Source organism: Plenodomus lingam, assembly GCF_022343315.1.
Source record: "Plenodomus lingam strain CAN1 chromosome Unknown contig_7, whole genome shotgun sequence".
NCBI lineage: Eukaryota > Fungi > Ascomycota > Dothideomycetes > Pleosporales > Leptosphaeriaceae > Plenodomus > Plenodomus lingam.
The window spans coordinates 535,063-547,230 of record NW_027093971.1 but is presented as its reverse complement, the minus strand read 5'-3'; the positions used below and the strand labels follow the sequence as shown (position 1 = coordinate 547,230).

Here is a 12,168-nt window from a genome sequence, read left to right as displayed (position 1 = left end):
ACTCCCTGACAATACGTGAAGAAATCGGGTGAAACTGTCACAGTCTGCAAAGTAAATGCTCATCAGGGAACCGCTATGGAATCGTGAGTCGTGAAACGTGTGCTAATATCGGAGCCATTGAAAGTTTTCATGCGCGAGCACCAAGTTGTGTCCTTCACCCCATACTTCTCCTTCGGTTGCGAACCGCAATGATCCTATTTGTATCAAGGGAATGAGCCGATCACAGTCGTTTGCGTTGAATGCCTTGAAATCTTTCGATGTGGCCTTGAGAGTGTAGCGCATAGTTTCGTGCAGGACGGTCGCTTCTTCTTGATTGACTGGCACACGCCGCGAACAGTTGACCAAGTTGTGGCCGCTGGACACGGGCACGACGACTTTAGTTGGAGTGCGGAAGTTGAGCGTCATCTGCTCGGTATAGATCACTCTGAAGTGGGGATCACCTTGGGCCAGAAGGTTGGCCAGGGTCTTGAGAAGGATGGCGATGTAGTCAAAAAGCTGCACCGCAAAACTCTTGCGTGAGTCCTCTAGCAAATGAGCCAGCTCATGCTCGTGAGGGATCAAGGATGCTCGCGAACCTTCGCGAAACGGTTCACGGGTACGCAAGTCAACGTTGATGAAAAGATGGTTTATGGTCGGTGACAAAGCCGGGAACCGCAGCCAGGTGATGGAGAAGTAGGGCCGGCCGTGAGAAAAGGTCACGTTGAGATCATAGTTGAGTTGTTTAGAGGCCACCATATGTTGTATCGCGAGTCTGAATTCACTATGAACCTGTCGGCAGACACGAAGAAGACCGCGGTAGCACCGAGGTGGTAGATCGCGCTTGACATAGTGCTCAGACACCACCATAACCCCACGAAACAATGGTTCCAGCTCTTGCCATAGCAAAAGATCGTAGATGCAATTTCGAAGCTCCAATGGCAAGTCCAGAAAGCCGGTCATACTCGCATGGGAATCGGAGACGACTCGATCAGATAAGATCAACAACCCTCACGGTCCGGGCCCAAAGGGTCAAGGTGGGAGTTGCACAACTAGAGAGCTATGAGCAGGCTCGACGAGACGTGGCTGGACGTCGTATGGGTGATTTAGAGAGCCTCGAGTCCTGACTGCAACGACGGAGTGTTGGAAGATACGGCAAAGTAGGATCCATAGAGGTGGAGGAGGCTTTGACAGTAGAGTTGAGGTTACAGGCTGAAGGTCCATGCGGCCTGTGCTTGTCTGGAACAATGAAGTTAAGTTTGATCGACATCGGCAAGCGACGGCGCCACGGCCTTCGTCATGGCAACTCTGGCAATCCCCACCTCCCCCCTCTGTTAAATATGGCCCCGCGAGCGGTGCTCGCGCAAGGGAAGCCGCTCGGAGTCTCCCACATCTCTCTACAGTCATGGATGACTACGAATTGGAACTGATTGCAACGAACAACCCGGCCTTGACCGCGCCAACAGCACAGCATGCCCCCATCCATCGGCAAACACAGAATGGCAAAAGCAAAGCTGCCAATAGCAAGATAGAAGCCCCGTCCGTTACGACAGCCTCACCGAGCTTGTCCAAATACGACGTGTGTAGTCTTCACTTTTCGTTGCTCAATCTCTGCTAACGATGCACAGGTTGGCTGGCGTAGAATCGTTCGCAACTTCTCTCCCTCGTGGTTTTCGGTGACCATGGGAACTGGCATCGTTTCTCTTCTCCTGGCAGCAATCCCCTTTCAAGTGTATTGGCTTTACTGGCTTGCAGTCGCCTTCTTGGCTCTCAATACCGTCCTCTTTACTTGCGCATTCGCCATCTCCCTCGTCCGGTACACCGTCTATCCTGAGATTTGGAGCGTCATGCTAGACGACAGCCCTAATTCCCTTTTTCTCGGGACTGTCCCCATGGGGTTTGCAACTCTGATTTCTGCGTGGTGCACCTTGTGCATTCCATATTGGGGACCCTGGGCGGTGACATTTGCATGGGTTTGCTGGATTATTGATGCGGTGGTCGCTGTCACCATCACAATCTCCCTCCCAGTGCTATTGATCTCTGCATCGCACCGCGAAGCCCTAGACAGGATCACAGCAGCTCAACTGTTGCCCATTGGTGCATCAATTGTCGCCGCGGCCACGGGCGCGCGCGTCGCAGAGCATTTGCCAGATCCAGAACAGGCGCTCGGCACTCTAATTACGTCATACATCCTCTGGGGAATGGCAACTCCACTGGCAATGACTGTTCTCGTCATGTACTATACAAGATTGGCTCTCCATAAGCTGCCACCACGAGAAATCGTGGTCTCCTCTTTTCTACCCCTGAGTCCTCTAGGCATGGGAAGTTATTCCATCATCCATCTAGGAAGAATGTGTCGCAAAGTGTTCCCGCAAACTCAGTTCTTTTCGGGAATGCCAGTAGCGGGCGACATCTTCTTCATCATGGGGGTTTTCATAGCACTCATCATGTGGGCCTTTGGCCTTACATGGCTCTGTTTCGCACTGGCATCCATTTACAAATCCCGCCCTTTCCCCTTCAACATGGGCTGGTGGGGTTTTACCTTTCCCCTCGGCGTAATGGCGTTGAGCACACTGGAATTCGGCAAGATCTTCCCGAGTCTGTTTTTCAGAGTTCTAGGGACGATATTCGCCGTCGCCGTCATTCTGCTCTGGTTCGTTGTGCTTGCTGGGACGACAAAGGGTGCTTGGAATGGGAGGTTGTTCAATGCGCCCTGTCTTAAGAATCTGCCAAAGAGAGGAGACGGTGTTGCGAGAGATGTGGCTGAGAAGGAAAAGGGCTTGCCACAGACTTGAGGCCACTTTGCCATTGTACTTTGTAGTTGTATAAAGTGCATTGTAGTTAGGGTAAACGTACTTGATTATAGTATTTAGTACAACTTTCTCCTATCTAGTCTTCCTGCTCTTCCATCATCCATCATCAACCGACTCTCTAATCCATACGGATTATAGCAGATGTAGACGCAGCTGAACAGACTAGCAAGCAGGACTTATACCTACAAGCTTAATAATAAAGCCTTTTTACATTATAACCCCGTTTTACCCTATATACTATTCTCAAGGTTCCATGAAATAATCATGAACAAAACTCTAGTTTCCAAATTAGATAGAGCACACAAAATTGACTCATGAAACCAGTCCATTCACTCAAACAAATACCATCATCTCACTGTATTCTCCTTCGACAGTCTTGATAATAAACACTACTCCATCAACAACACTAGAAAATACAGCCACCACAGTGGACACCAGTTTTCAATGTCTTCAGAGAAACCACAGTTCCAAGATTTTCAGAGACGGCCGCGAGTCCCGGCAAATCTTCAACTCGGAAAGGAATCAGGAGCGATTGCAGCGCGAGTACTTTGACTGCGGCCTATGGGTAGTGTGGTGTCAAATGGAAGAAACTACATGCCAATGCCGCCGCTGACAAAAAATCTGCCGGCATCTTCTTTCAGGTTGAGATGTTTGAGCATGTTGATACGCGTTCAAGATGTGAGGATAGGAACTAGCACCCATCCTGCTGGTCTTGAGGTAAGGCGATTAGTTGAGACAATCAACATCACCTAGGATGTTGTCATGGACGCGGGCATGGAGATCTCTCCGAACTTACCCTCTAACACTTTGGGGTTTTCTCTCCTTGCGATGCTGTGGAGGGCGGAGGATGGTTGTGGCATGTGGTTCGGCAGACTGTAGGATGTTGATGCTCTTAGGTGAAGGTCTTTGTTTGCGGTGCTGTAGATGTGAACGTTGGTGAGTGGTGTTGTGGAAGACGGTGCTGGTGCACAATGCCCGAGTGTGAGATGCGGTTGTTGGATTATTCTGAATATAGATAGTGATATACTTGTTATACAAATCTAGTCATGCCAGTCTATCCAGTGTAAACAGGACTAGGGTATCACATCATCACTTCTCGCTCCTCTCCTTGTTGACCAAGCCAGCCTGGCCAATCGCTGTATCAAGCCCACTCAGTCTGCGCACGACCTGTTGTATGCCCACTGGCAAAACACCCAGGAAATGGATATATCTCGAGTACAAAGGCAAAGCAATCTCACCGCTCTCGCCCTTCTCAATTAGCCTGATGATGTCCTTGCCGATGTCTGCGGGTGTGACTATGGGAGCCAGGAAGTTGTTGGGCGTCTGCAGGCCTGCAAACATTTTTGTGCCCATTTGCCCAGGAGTAACGAGTATGGTTTTGATGTCCTGTGCATCTGGATTCTGCACGAGCTCGGCGCGGAGGGAGTGGTGGAGTGCGAGGAGTGCGGCTTTGGAGGCGGTGTATGCAGAGAGGTTGGCCGCGCCGAGGTGGCCGAGGACAGAGGAAACGGTGACAATCGTGCCTCGTCCCTCCTTGAGCATGTAGGGAAGGAATGTACGTATGGTGTGGAAGTGGGACAGTGTGTTGACACGGAACGTTCTGTCAAGATGGTTAGAGACACTCTATTTACACTGAAACAAGTGCTTACCGTTCGACGTCTTCAGCAGTCGTGTCGAGGATTGACTTGGGGTGGACAATGCCAGCATTGTTGATCAAGATGGTAGGGCCTCCAAGCTGATTCTATTAGCACTCGAACCCAAGTCCAGACATGGCTCTCTCACCTCTTCAGCAATTTTGGCAGCTGCAGCCTCCACTTGCTTTGCATCGCTAACGTCGCACTTGTAGTACACCACGCCCTTGGCTTCCGACTCGTCCTCGTCTACCTCTTTGATGTCCAAAACTGCGATGTTGGCACTGCGCATCCCGTATGTTTCTGCCAAAAGACCACCAAGTCCCTCAACACCGCCCGTGACGACTATAACCTCTTCAGCCAAATCCACTTCTCTTGGGGCGCCAAACGCAATTCTGTCGCTGACAATACCAAAAATGCCAATGCCGGTCATGGCAATGGCCCAGGCTGTCGCGATACGCATTTCAGGGGCTCCATAAGGCGTGTGTTGCGCGCGCAAACATAAGACAACGATCCATGATACAAACGGGTGAAACAACGTGTATCCCAGGACATACCAGATGATGTCGATGCTGAAGTAGTGGTGCCATGGCTCATCAGAGCGTTCAAAGCTCTTGGGCAGCTGAGCAGGTATCTCCTTGATCGCCGAAGACATTTCGGATGCTTCGTAGCAGGACGGGTGTCGAAGCATGGTGGAGTGTGCGGCACGATGTGGGCGCGTATTCGAGGCTTGGGTTAGATGAGTGTGTAGGTCAGAATGGCAACACGCCGAGCTATCCAGTATCGAGAGCAATTGAATTCAGTTTTTGAGGAGGGCAGGCAGAGTTATAAGAAGCCATTATGGACTCTGATTCAAACATCTATCGTTGGTGCAAGACTGCACTGCGACAGTGGTGTTTCATTGTTGCCTCAGGTTGCACGGGCCGCTAAGCTGCAATCGAGCTAGCACAACAGCATTGCTCTTACGTAGTAGTAAGCTACACGTGACTGTCGACACAGCCCCCAGCCAGCAATGTGCGATTGAACTTCACCTTCATCAGCAATGCATGCCTACCATCTACTAGCAGGAGATGAGACCACTTACAGCTATACAGAGAGAATTTGCCGCAATATAACGATTCAAATCTACATTACGGGGCAACAGCAAGATCACGCTACTACATGTACACCATCGCCCTCGAATGTATCACGTGACATGTAATGAGATATCTGAACTCTCTACACTGGGCGGACTGTTGTCTGGCCAGCCTGGACATTCCCAATCACAATGCACTTTCTCTCAAAAATTCCATGGCTCACCCCTTTCACCTGATCATCGGTGCACTGACGTCTCTCAAACTCATCCTGCTTCCTGTCGTATGTGCCACTGACCGAAGCAGGAAGAGCAGATCGAGGCACGGTGATGGGGGTAAGAGGCCTATAGCCCCATAGCAGCCGCAGACGGTTGCAAATGCGATATGAGAAGCTTTCTTCTCGGATGAGCCGAGAGTTTCCAGAGATTGGCCATTGCCCTCGTGTGGGACTGCCGAATCTAGGCAGAGCACCTGCTCCAAGCATCCCCCCATCTGCGCAAGAACAGCAACACACTCTCAGCAGGAGGAAGGAAACCACCTCGGAACTGCCCCAATGCTGTCGACAGAGCAACGCCGGCTCTGGGTTGCGTCCATAAAAGCTCGCCCTCTGTCCCCATCCTCCGTTTCTTCTTCACTCCACTCATCACCAACATCATCCATTCAGTTGGTTCATCAATTCTTCCATCATCACTACCCAGCCATTGTTTCACTCTCTCCACCTTCAAGCAAGCCTCACTATTCCGTCCCAATCATGACGGGCCGCATTCTCACCTTGGGTGCGCTCGTGGCCCTTTCTCAAGCCAAGGCCATCGTCACGAACAGCTGCCCTCACGATGTCTACATCTGGTCTGTACCCCAATCCGGCTCTTCGAAGATCGTCGGCCTTCCTGTAAAGTCTGGTGGCCACTACGAAGAAGCCTGGCGCCGTGGCACTGCAATCACTCCTGGCATCGCCATCAAGATTTCTGCCCAACCAGACGGTATCAACAAGGGTGGCGACGAGATCGACTTTGCGTACTCGGTCGCAGGCCCCAACAAGTCCCAGGTCTGGGTTGACCTCTCTGCTATTCGAGGAAAGACCTTTGACAACGTCATCTCCTTCAACACTTGTCACGGGTCGTACAACACAACGAATATTACCACCCGCCAGTGTAAGGTATCGGATGACATTGAGCTTACTCTTTGCGGTGCTACAGTCAAACCATCCAGTCAAGCTGCCACAACAACTAACAAAGTCTTCCCTTCTGTGTTCGTTGGACTCGTTCCTTCCGTCCCAGAGAAGGCCACTTCATCCATCTCTAGCGAGAGGACACAGTGCGACGTCTCTACTACGACCACTGTCATTTCGAAGGTCAGCACGCCAAAGGATTCTTCATCAAGCAAGTCCTCATACTCCACCACGTCTTCGAAGACTGAATTCAGCCACTGGGCTCTTCCCAAGGTTACTGAAAAGCAGAAGTCGTCGCCCAAGTTATCGACCATGGAACCCCATCCTACGTCTGAATTGGTTTCTTCGAAGCCTGTCTACTCTTCCCCTGCAGCCGTCACAAGCAGCTTCAAGTATTCAGCTCCCCCCGCCAGTGTCGTGAAGCCCAGCTATGCACCTCCAGAGCCCGCTACCGATAAGGCCACGTACTCTGCTCCAAGGCCCCTGCCAAGTAAGTCGAAAATGCCAGGACCGGGACCCAGTCCCTTGAGGTCTGAATATGCCCCACCCGGGCCTGCTTCCAGCTCCGTGCAGTACGCTCCCCCCACTCAATCGTCCACCAAGCCGTATTCTCCTCCGAGGCCTGTTAATGAGTACTCTGGACCATCCAAGCCTACCTACGCCCTACCCTCCGATACATCAGATGACTCTTACAATCGACCAGAGAAGAGCGAGGAATACACTAGACCATCTAAGCCCACTGCGTATCATGTCCCACCTCATTTCTCGGGAAAGCCTGAAGCACCAATGAAGCCTATTGAAGGTCGCCCTGATTTTCCAGTACCCGCCTCGAAGCCTTCTCCTCCTTCTTATACCTCGCATGAGCTACACGGTGCTCCGAGTCATACCCGAGGTTACTCTGGTCCTCCTAAGGCCATTTCAGACTATGCTCCTCCTAAAACCATCTCACACTATGCTTCTCCTTCCTCTGCTTCAGCCACAACAAAGAAGGGGTACGCTGCACCACCAAAGGAGACTGACAGTCACGACCCGCCTTCGCATCACGAGCACAGCCAAGGGACACCGTCCAAGGAGTCATCTTATGCTCACCCTGGCCCACCTAAGCACGCTGGTGATCATCTCGTTCCTTCTGAAATCACAGATAGCAAGTCATACTCACCGCCTAAGCATACCGAAGGACATCATGGCCCTCCTCGTAAGCCAACTGGTGCGCAGTATGCTCCGCCTACTTCGGCCTCACAGGAAGAATACGGACCTACTAAGCCAACTTCTGCTGGCTATCATGACCCACCAGTCCATGGCCCACCTACAGCAGTCTCGAAGATATACAACGCTCCGTCGCCACCAGATGCGTCCAAATCTCACCCTACGGTCAAAGGATATGGACATGGTCCTCCCAGGGTCACCTCCGATGAGCCAGTCTATCATTCACCTTCGCACACTAGCCAAGGCCCACCCAGGCGCCCATCAGGCAAGCCCGAATACTCTCCAGAAGAAGAAGAACAAGATGAAGCGCCCCATGCTCTGCATGAATCTCACATGGATGAGCCTGACTACTCTACACCCAAGCCTTCCAAGAGTCAGCCTCAGCATCCTCACTCTCCACCTTCAGAGCCTTTCACTGAGGAGTCAAATACTCCTTCAAAGTGGCCCGCTCATCCACCTCACGCCAAGTCCACAGAGCAATCTTACAAGACCACCATCGGCAAACCATATCCGTCGCCCCCTGAGCCCACCTACGGCAACGAAGATCGCCGCTTGAAGAGTTCGAACACGGTGCACCTGAGCGCAATGGTGCAACGCGAAGCAGCGAAGATCAACCCACAGGACGCTCCCAAGGCGTGTTTATCTTGGTTCCACGAGCCTTCTCTCCCGGAATTGAATGTAGTTCAAGCTCGGCTCATGCTTGAGGGCGCCCTTTATTTCGGCTTAGGCAAGTCCATTCACGATGTGATGAACGTGAATTCCACGGAATGCCCTGGTCGCGTCCCTCGATTACACGATGGCAGGTCTGCCGTCTGCGTCAAGCCGTTATGCGCCAAGATAGACGCTAGTTGTTCAGACCTCAAGGATACCTTGGGGTGGGTGACAGAGAGCCTGTTCGATGAGGATATCGACTACACCACTGACGAGGAAGTTTGTGTCTAGTCTGGGTTGCTGGGCTGTTTCGTTTGTTCTTGTCGTTTGTTTCGTTTCATTATGTGGTTCATGAGTATGACTTATCAGTATGATTGATGAATGATGATGGGGCATGGCTGGAGTTTCATTTGTAGCGTTTGTTTTTGTTATCGTTTATAGTTGTTAGCGCCTCGCAATGATTGTCTCTTCTTTTGAAGTCTTTGCTTTTGCTCTAATGACTAGACTTGCCTGTGGTGTTCATGTACCTCTGTTGTGACTTGTATATGCAATGCGAATTGTATACATATACGCCTGTGAAAACACATCTCGGTGCGTGATTGGAAGTCAAAATCGGTCCCTATGTTACATCTGAGGTGCATATGAAGACCTTTGGTAGGTCTAAATATTCATTTATCGTGCATAACGAACTGATGTGAGTTATTTTAGGTGCCTAACCACGGATTTCCAGCAAGGCCTCCAGGTGGTGATGATAAAAACGTGACATTACAAGACGCCTTGTATACGCAATCAACATATCGCATACGTCTATGAGCCAAGCCCTCAACGCCCAATAAAATCACACTCGACTCTCACCCTCAGCAGCAGCCAGACCGTTCCAACTAATCCACGCGCTCTAGACCCCTCCCCCCTCGTCCAACCCAACAAGACCATCCTGCAAAGCCATACCCTCCGCCTGACCAATCTCCGTCCACTCCTTCGCCACCCTCGCAATCTCTCCGCTCGAATTCTCAAACCAAGTTGTCCGACACATGGGACACTTGTTACTGCCTGGCGTGCCCGCACTCAGATTCTGCCTCAGGCACTGGTAGCCGAATACGTGTCCCTTGCATCCGTTGACGCGCACAATGGCAACCGGTACGTGGTCTGCGTGAAACACGCCGTGGCAGATTGGGCAAATGGTGCCGGGTTCTGGGTACGAGGGATGGCAGGGGAAGAGGGAGGTCAGATGGTGTGTTGTGAAGTCTTCGAGGGTGCGGGCGGGAGGGGATAGATTAGGGAGAATGTCGTCGATGGAGGGCAACAGTTCGGGACATGGTCTCGGTCAGCGAAGCCAAAGCCATCCAGGTTGCTTCCCGATTCGCCACCGTTTCCTCCTTGAGTTCATTGATGGCTCGCGTCATGCCCTTGACTGCCGACACCATCTCGAAGATACCGTTGCGAAGCCTACGTGATTCGGATGAGGCGGCGTAGTGGGTAGCCATCAGGATCTCTGCAGCCTCCATGCCCTTGGTCTGCGAATTGGCAACCGTAACACATTCGGCCAGGTTTCGGGCAGCTTCTCGAACAGCAGCCTTGAATTGCTTGACATCCAACTGAAAGGCCTCTAAAGTCTCCTCTTCCTCATACCCTTCGGGGGGGTTTGCGACCAGACTGTAGTATTCATCAAGAGCACCTTGAAGGGCAGAGTACTCATGGCCAACATAGGAGGGAATCTGTCATGATTAGAAAAGAAATCCTATCAGACTTGGATACTAACCGGATTGCAGTACTCGTTCTGAGAAATGCAGTACTGGCATTTCTTAGAATTCTTGGACTCAAAGTCAAAATTGTCGAACTTGCCCCGAGCGATAGCCCTAACGGCTCTTATATAGAGAGCGCGATGAGCGACTGGCAGAACTCCTGGTGGTACTGGGACTGGCATGGTGAACGGTTCTGATTCGGATTAGCGACTGCTCAATCACATGGATCAAATACTTACTGGATTTTGGATGATATGGGTCAAAAATTTGAAAATTTGGGGATATAGGAATGAGAAAGTTGGTGGGTGGAGGGCTAGATATAGGCAGGCCATGGATAAGGGTCCGTGCCCTAAAAACTGTAACGACGCAGGTAGGTAGGGCATCCGAAAGGTATCCTATACGACTCAAAGGCATATGGAAGTGCGCGTCTGTACGGAAAAGGATGAGATTCCTACACCTATAGGTCTTGTACGAAAGGTTGGGGTGAAACTGGGGGAGATGGTGAGGTCTGGAGGTGTGGGAGTGTTTACACCTTCAGGGGTGGTGAGGCTGATGTTGGGGAAGTCTGGGGTATGTGCAGGATCCGGATTATGCGGACTTTGCGTGTCCAACTCGTCTGTTTCGTCAGTTGGCGTGTCTATGTTCATGTGCCACTGGTCTTCCTTATCGTCGTCGCTCAGAGCCCAGGAGGTGCTTTTGGGTAGACAAGCGCCGGAATGTTTCCATCTCCGTCAACAATATAGGCGTCGTCAGATTCCCAATCGGGAAACTCTCGCTCATCGGCGGCAGAGAACTCGGAAAGGTGATGGAGGAAGCCATGTATGGCCTGTGGCATGCGGTGCTCCTTTCCCATGCGTCTATAAACGTGCGCAAGGATGACGCCTAAAGGCACCCTTCACAAGAGGGCGTGCAAATGTTCGGCGGAGCTACCGACAGAGCTGTAAAATACTTGTCCAGAGTGGTACACTTCAATGTCGCTCCTAAGCATGCGCCAAACTAGGGCGACATCGTCAATGACCCCAGAGATGTCGTCCTGAAGATAGGGGGGACGAGGGTTGAACTGGTCGATGCCTTCAATAGATGATGGACATTGCCAATCAGCAACCAAGGCTGCACCCTCGGTCGCCCCCAGGATCCGATCGGTGACAGCCAGCGTGTCCTCGTCCTCAGGATCGTCACCCCAGACGATTCCCATTTCCATCGGAAAAGCTCCTACATGCTCCTCATTGTAGAGTATATTTCCTCTACTTCACTTATAATCCCGTCTTCGCGAGAATTTCTTTGGTTGAACGCGCGGAGATTCTTAAGCATGAGGTTTTCCTGGTCTAAGATTTCGAAAACATAGGTGACCACATCGCCGAGACAAGTCCGTTGATCTGATAGTGCAGTGACGGTTCCCGTGTTCTGGCACTGTAGTATAGTGCCGGACCGTGTACTGCAACATCGCAGGCTAATGCGCCACCCTCCTCAAGATCAAAGCACTGGACTTCAATCATATCGGCCACCTTGGTCCATATAATCTGGAACTCTGGCAATATGCCCTGCTCGGGTATTCCGCCAATGGCGCAGAAGGTTTCGAAATCAAGACTTTGGTCCAACTCTTCAAAGTTTTCGACGATGGGAGACATGTCGGAGCGATTGTCAATGTGAGAGCTGTGCTTCTCGGTACGAGTGGTTGTAGGTCTTTCTTCGTGCGGTATATGCTCGGTACTTTTGATTGTACTGATATGAGCTTGTGATAGTTGTGCTGAAGGGATCAATTAAAAAAGCTTCGGGGAAAGCGGAACACGAAGATGGCGAATGAGAGGAGGGCGGAGGTTTCCCGAGAAATTATTACAGAGGAAGATATATGTGCGGAATTTCCGGTCTTTTGCTGTCCTTCAATAGGCGCACGGGCGCGCGTGCGAT

At 51.3% G+C, this 12,168-nt stretch overlaps 7 protein-coding genes across 7 annotated transcripts; 2 read left to right on the top strand and 5 right to left on the bottom strand.

The window, feature by feature from the left end:
* Window positions 1-102: 102 nt before the first annotated feature.
* Window positions 103-939, bottom strand: IAQ61_010032 (uncharacterized protein; the record flags this gene model as incomplete). The annotated part of the gene is made up of 1 exon (XM_003845167.2): window positions 103-939. The coding sequence occupies one exon, from the start codon at window positions 937-939 to the stop codon at window positions 103-105; it is 837 nt and encodes a 278-aa protein (XP_003845215.2).
* Window positions 940-1,198: 259 nt separating this feature from the next.
* Window positions 1,199-2,960, top strand: IAQ61_010031 (uncharacterized protein; the record flags this gene model as incomplete). Its single annotated transcript, XM_003845168.2, has 2 exons — window positions 1,199-1,555; window positions 1,605-2,960. 2 exons carry the CDS (start codon window positions 1,199-1,201, stop codon window positions 2,769-2,771), a joined length of 1,524 nt encoding a protein of 507 aa, XP_003845216.2. The 3' UTR covers window positions 2,772-2,960.
* Window positions 2,961-3,512: 552 nt separating this feature from the next.
* Window positions 3,513-5,310, bottom strand: IAQ61_010030 (uncharacterized protein). The gene is made up of 3 exons (XM_066098631.1): window positions 4,572-5,310; window positions 4,439-4,524; window positions 3,513-4,389 (listed from the first exon to the last, which is right to left on the bottom strand). The coding sequence occupies exons 1-3, from the start codon at window positions 5,109-5,111 to the stop codon at window positions 3,879-3,881; spliced, it is 1,137 nt and encodes a 378-aa protein (XP_065951458.1). The 5' UTR covers window positions 5,112-5,310; the 3' UTR covers window positions 3,513-3,878.
* Window positions 5,311-6,046: 736 nt separating this feature from the next.
* Window positions 6,047-8,809, top strand: IAQ61_010029 (uncharacterized protein; the record flags this gene model as incomplete). Its single annotated transcript, XM_003845170.2, has 1 exon — window positions 6,047-8,809. One exon carries the CDS (start codon window positions 6,047-6,049, stop codon window positions 8,807-8,809), a length of 2,763 nt encoding a protein of 920 aa, XP_003845218.2.
* Window positions 8,810-9,161: 352 nt separating this feature from the next.
* Window positions 9,162-10,674, bottom strand: IAQ61_010028 (uncharacterized protein; the record flags this gene model as incomplete). The annotated part of the gene is made up of 3 exons (XM_066098630.1): window positions 9,162-10,233; window positions 10,278-10,453; window positions 10,500-10,674. The coding sequence occupies 3 exons, from the start codon at window positions 10,672-10,674 to the stop codon at window positions 9,793-9,795; spliced, it is 792 nt and encodes a 263-aa protein (XP_065951457.1). The 3' UTR covers window positions 9,162-9,792.
* A 481-nt stretch (window positions 10,675-11,155) lies between these two features.
* IAQ61_010027 (uncharacterized protein) lies at window positions 11,156-11,461 on the bottom strand (the record flags this gene model as incomplete). Its single annotated transcript, XM_003845171.2, has 1 exon — window positions 11,156-11,461. One exon carries the CDS (start codon window positions 11,459-11,461, stop codon window positions 11,156-11,158), a length of 306 nt encoding a protein of 101 aa, XP_003845219.2.
* A 124-nt stretch (window positions 11,462-11,585) lies between these two features.
* On the bottom strand, window positions 11,586-11,888 carry IAQ61_010026 (uncharacterized protein; the record flags this gene model as incomplete). Its single annotated transcript, XM_003845172.2, has 1 exon — window positions 11,586-11,888. The coding sequence occupies one exon, from the start codon at window positions 11,886-11,888 to the stop codon at window positions 11,586-11,588; it is 303 nt and encodes a 100-aa protein (XP_003845220.1).
* Window positions 11,889-12,168: the final 280 nt, after the last annotated feature.

Bases quoted from the DNA above. Each gene is read 5' to 3' on its own strand.
- IAQ61_010030 (XM_066098631.1), bottom strand. From the start codon at position 5,111: ATGCTTCGACACCCGTCCTGCTACGAAGCATCCGAAATGTCTTCGGCG. The intron at 4,525-4,571 runs GTGAGAGAGCCA...TAATAGAATCAG, and splicing joins CTGCCAAAATTGCTGAAGAG to CTTGGAGGCCCTACCATCTT. The intron at 4,390-4,438 runs GTAAGCACTTGT...CCATCTTGACAG, and splicing joins ACTGCTGAAGACGTCGAACG to AACGTTCCGTGTCAACACAC.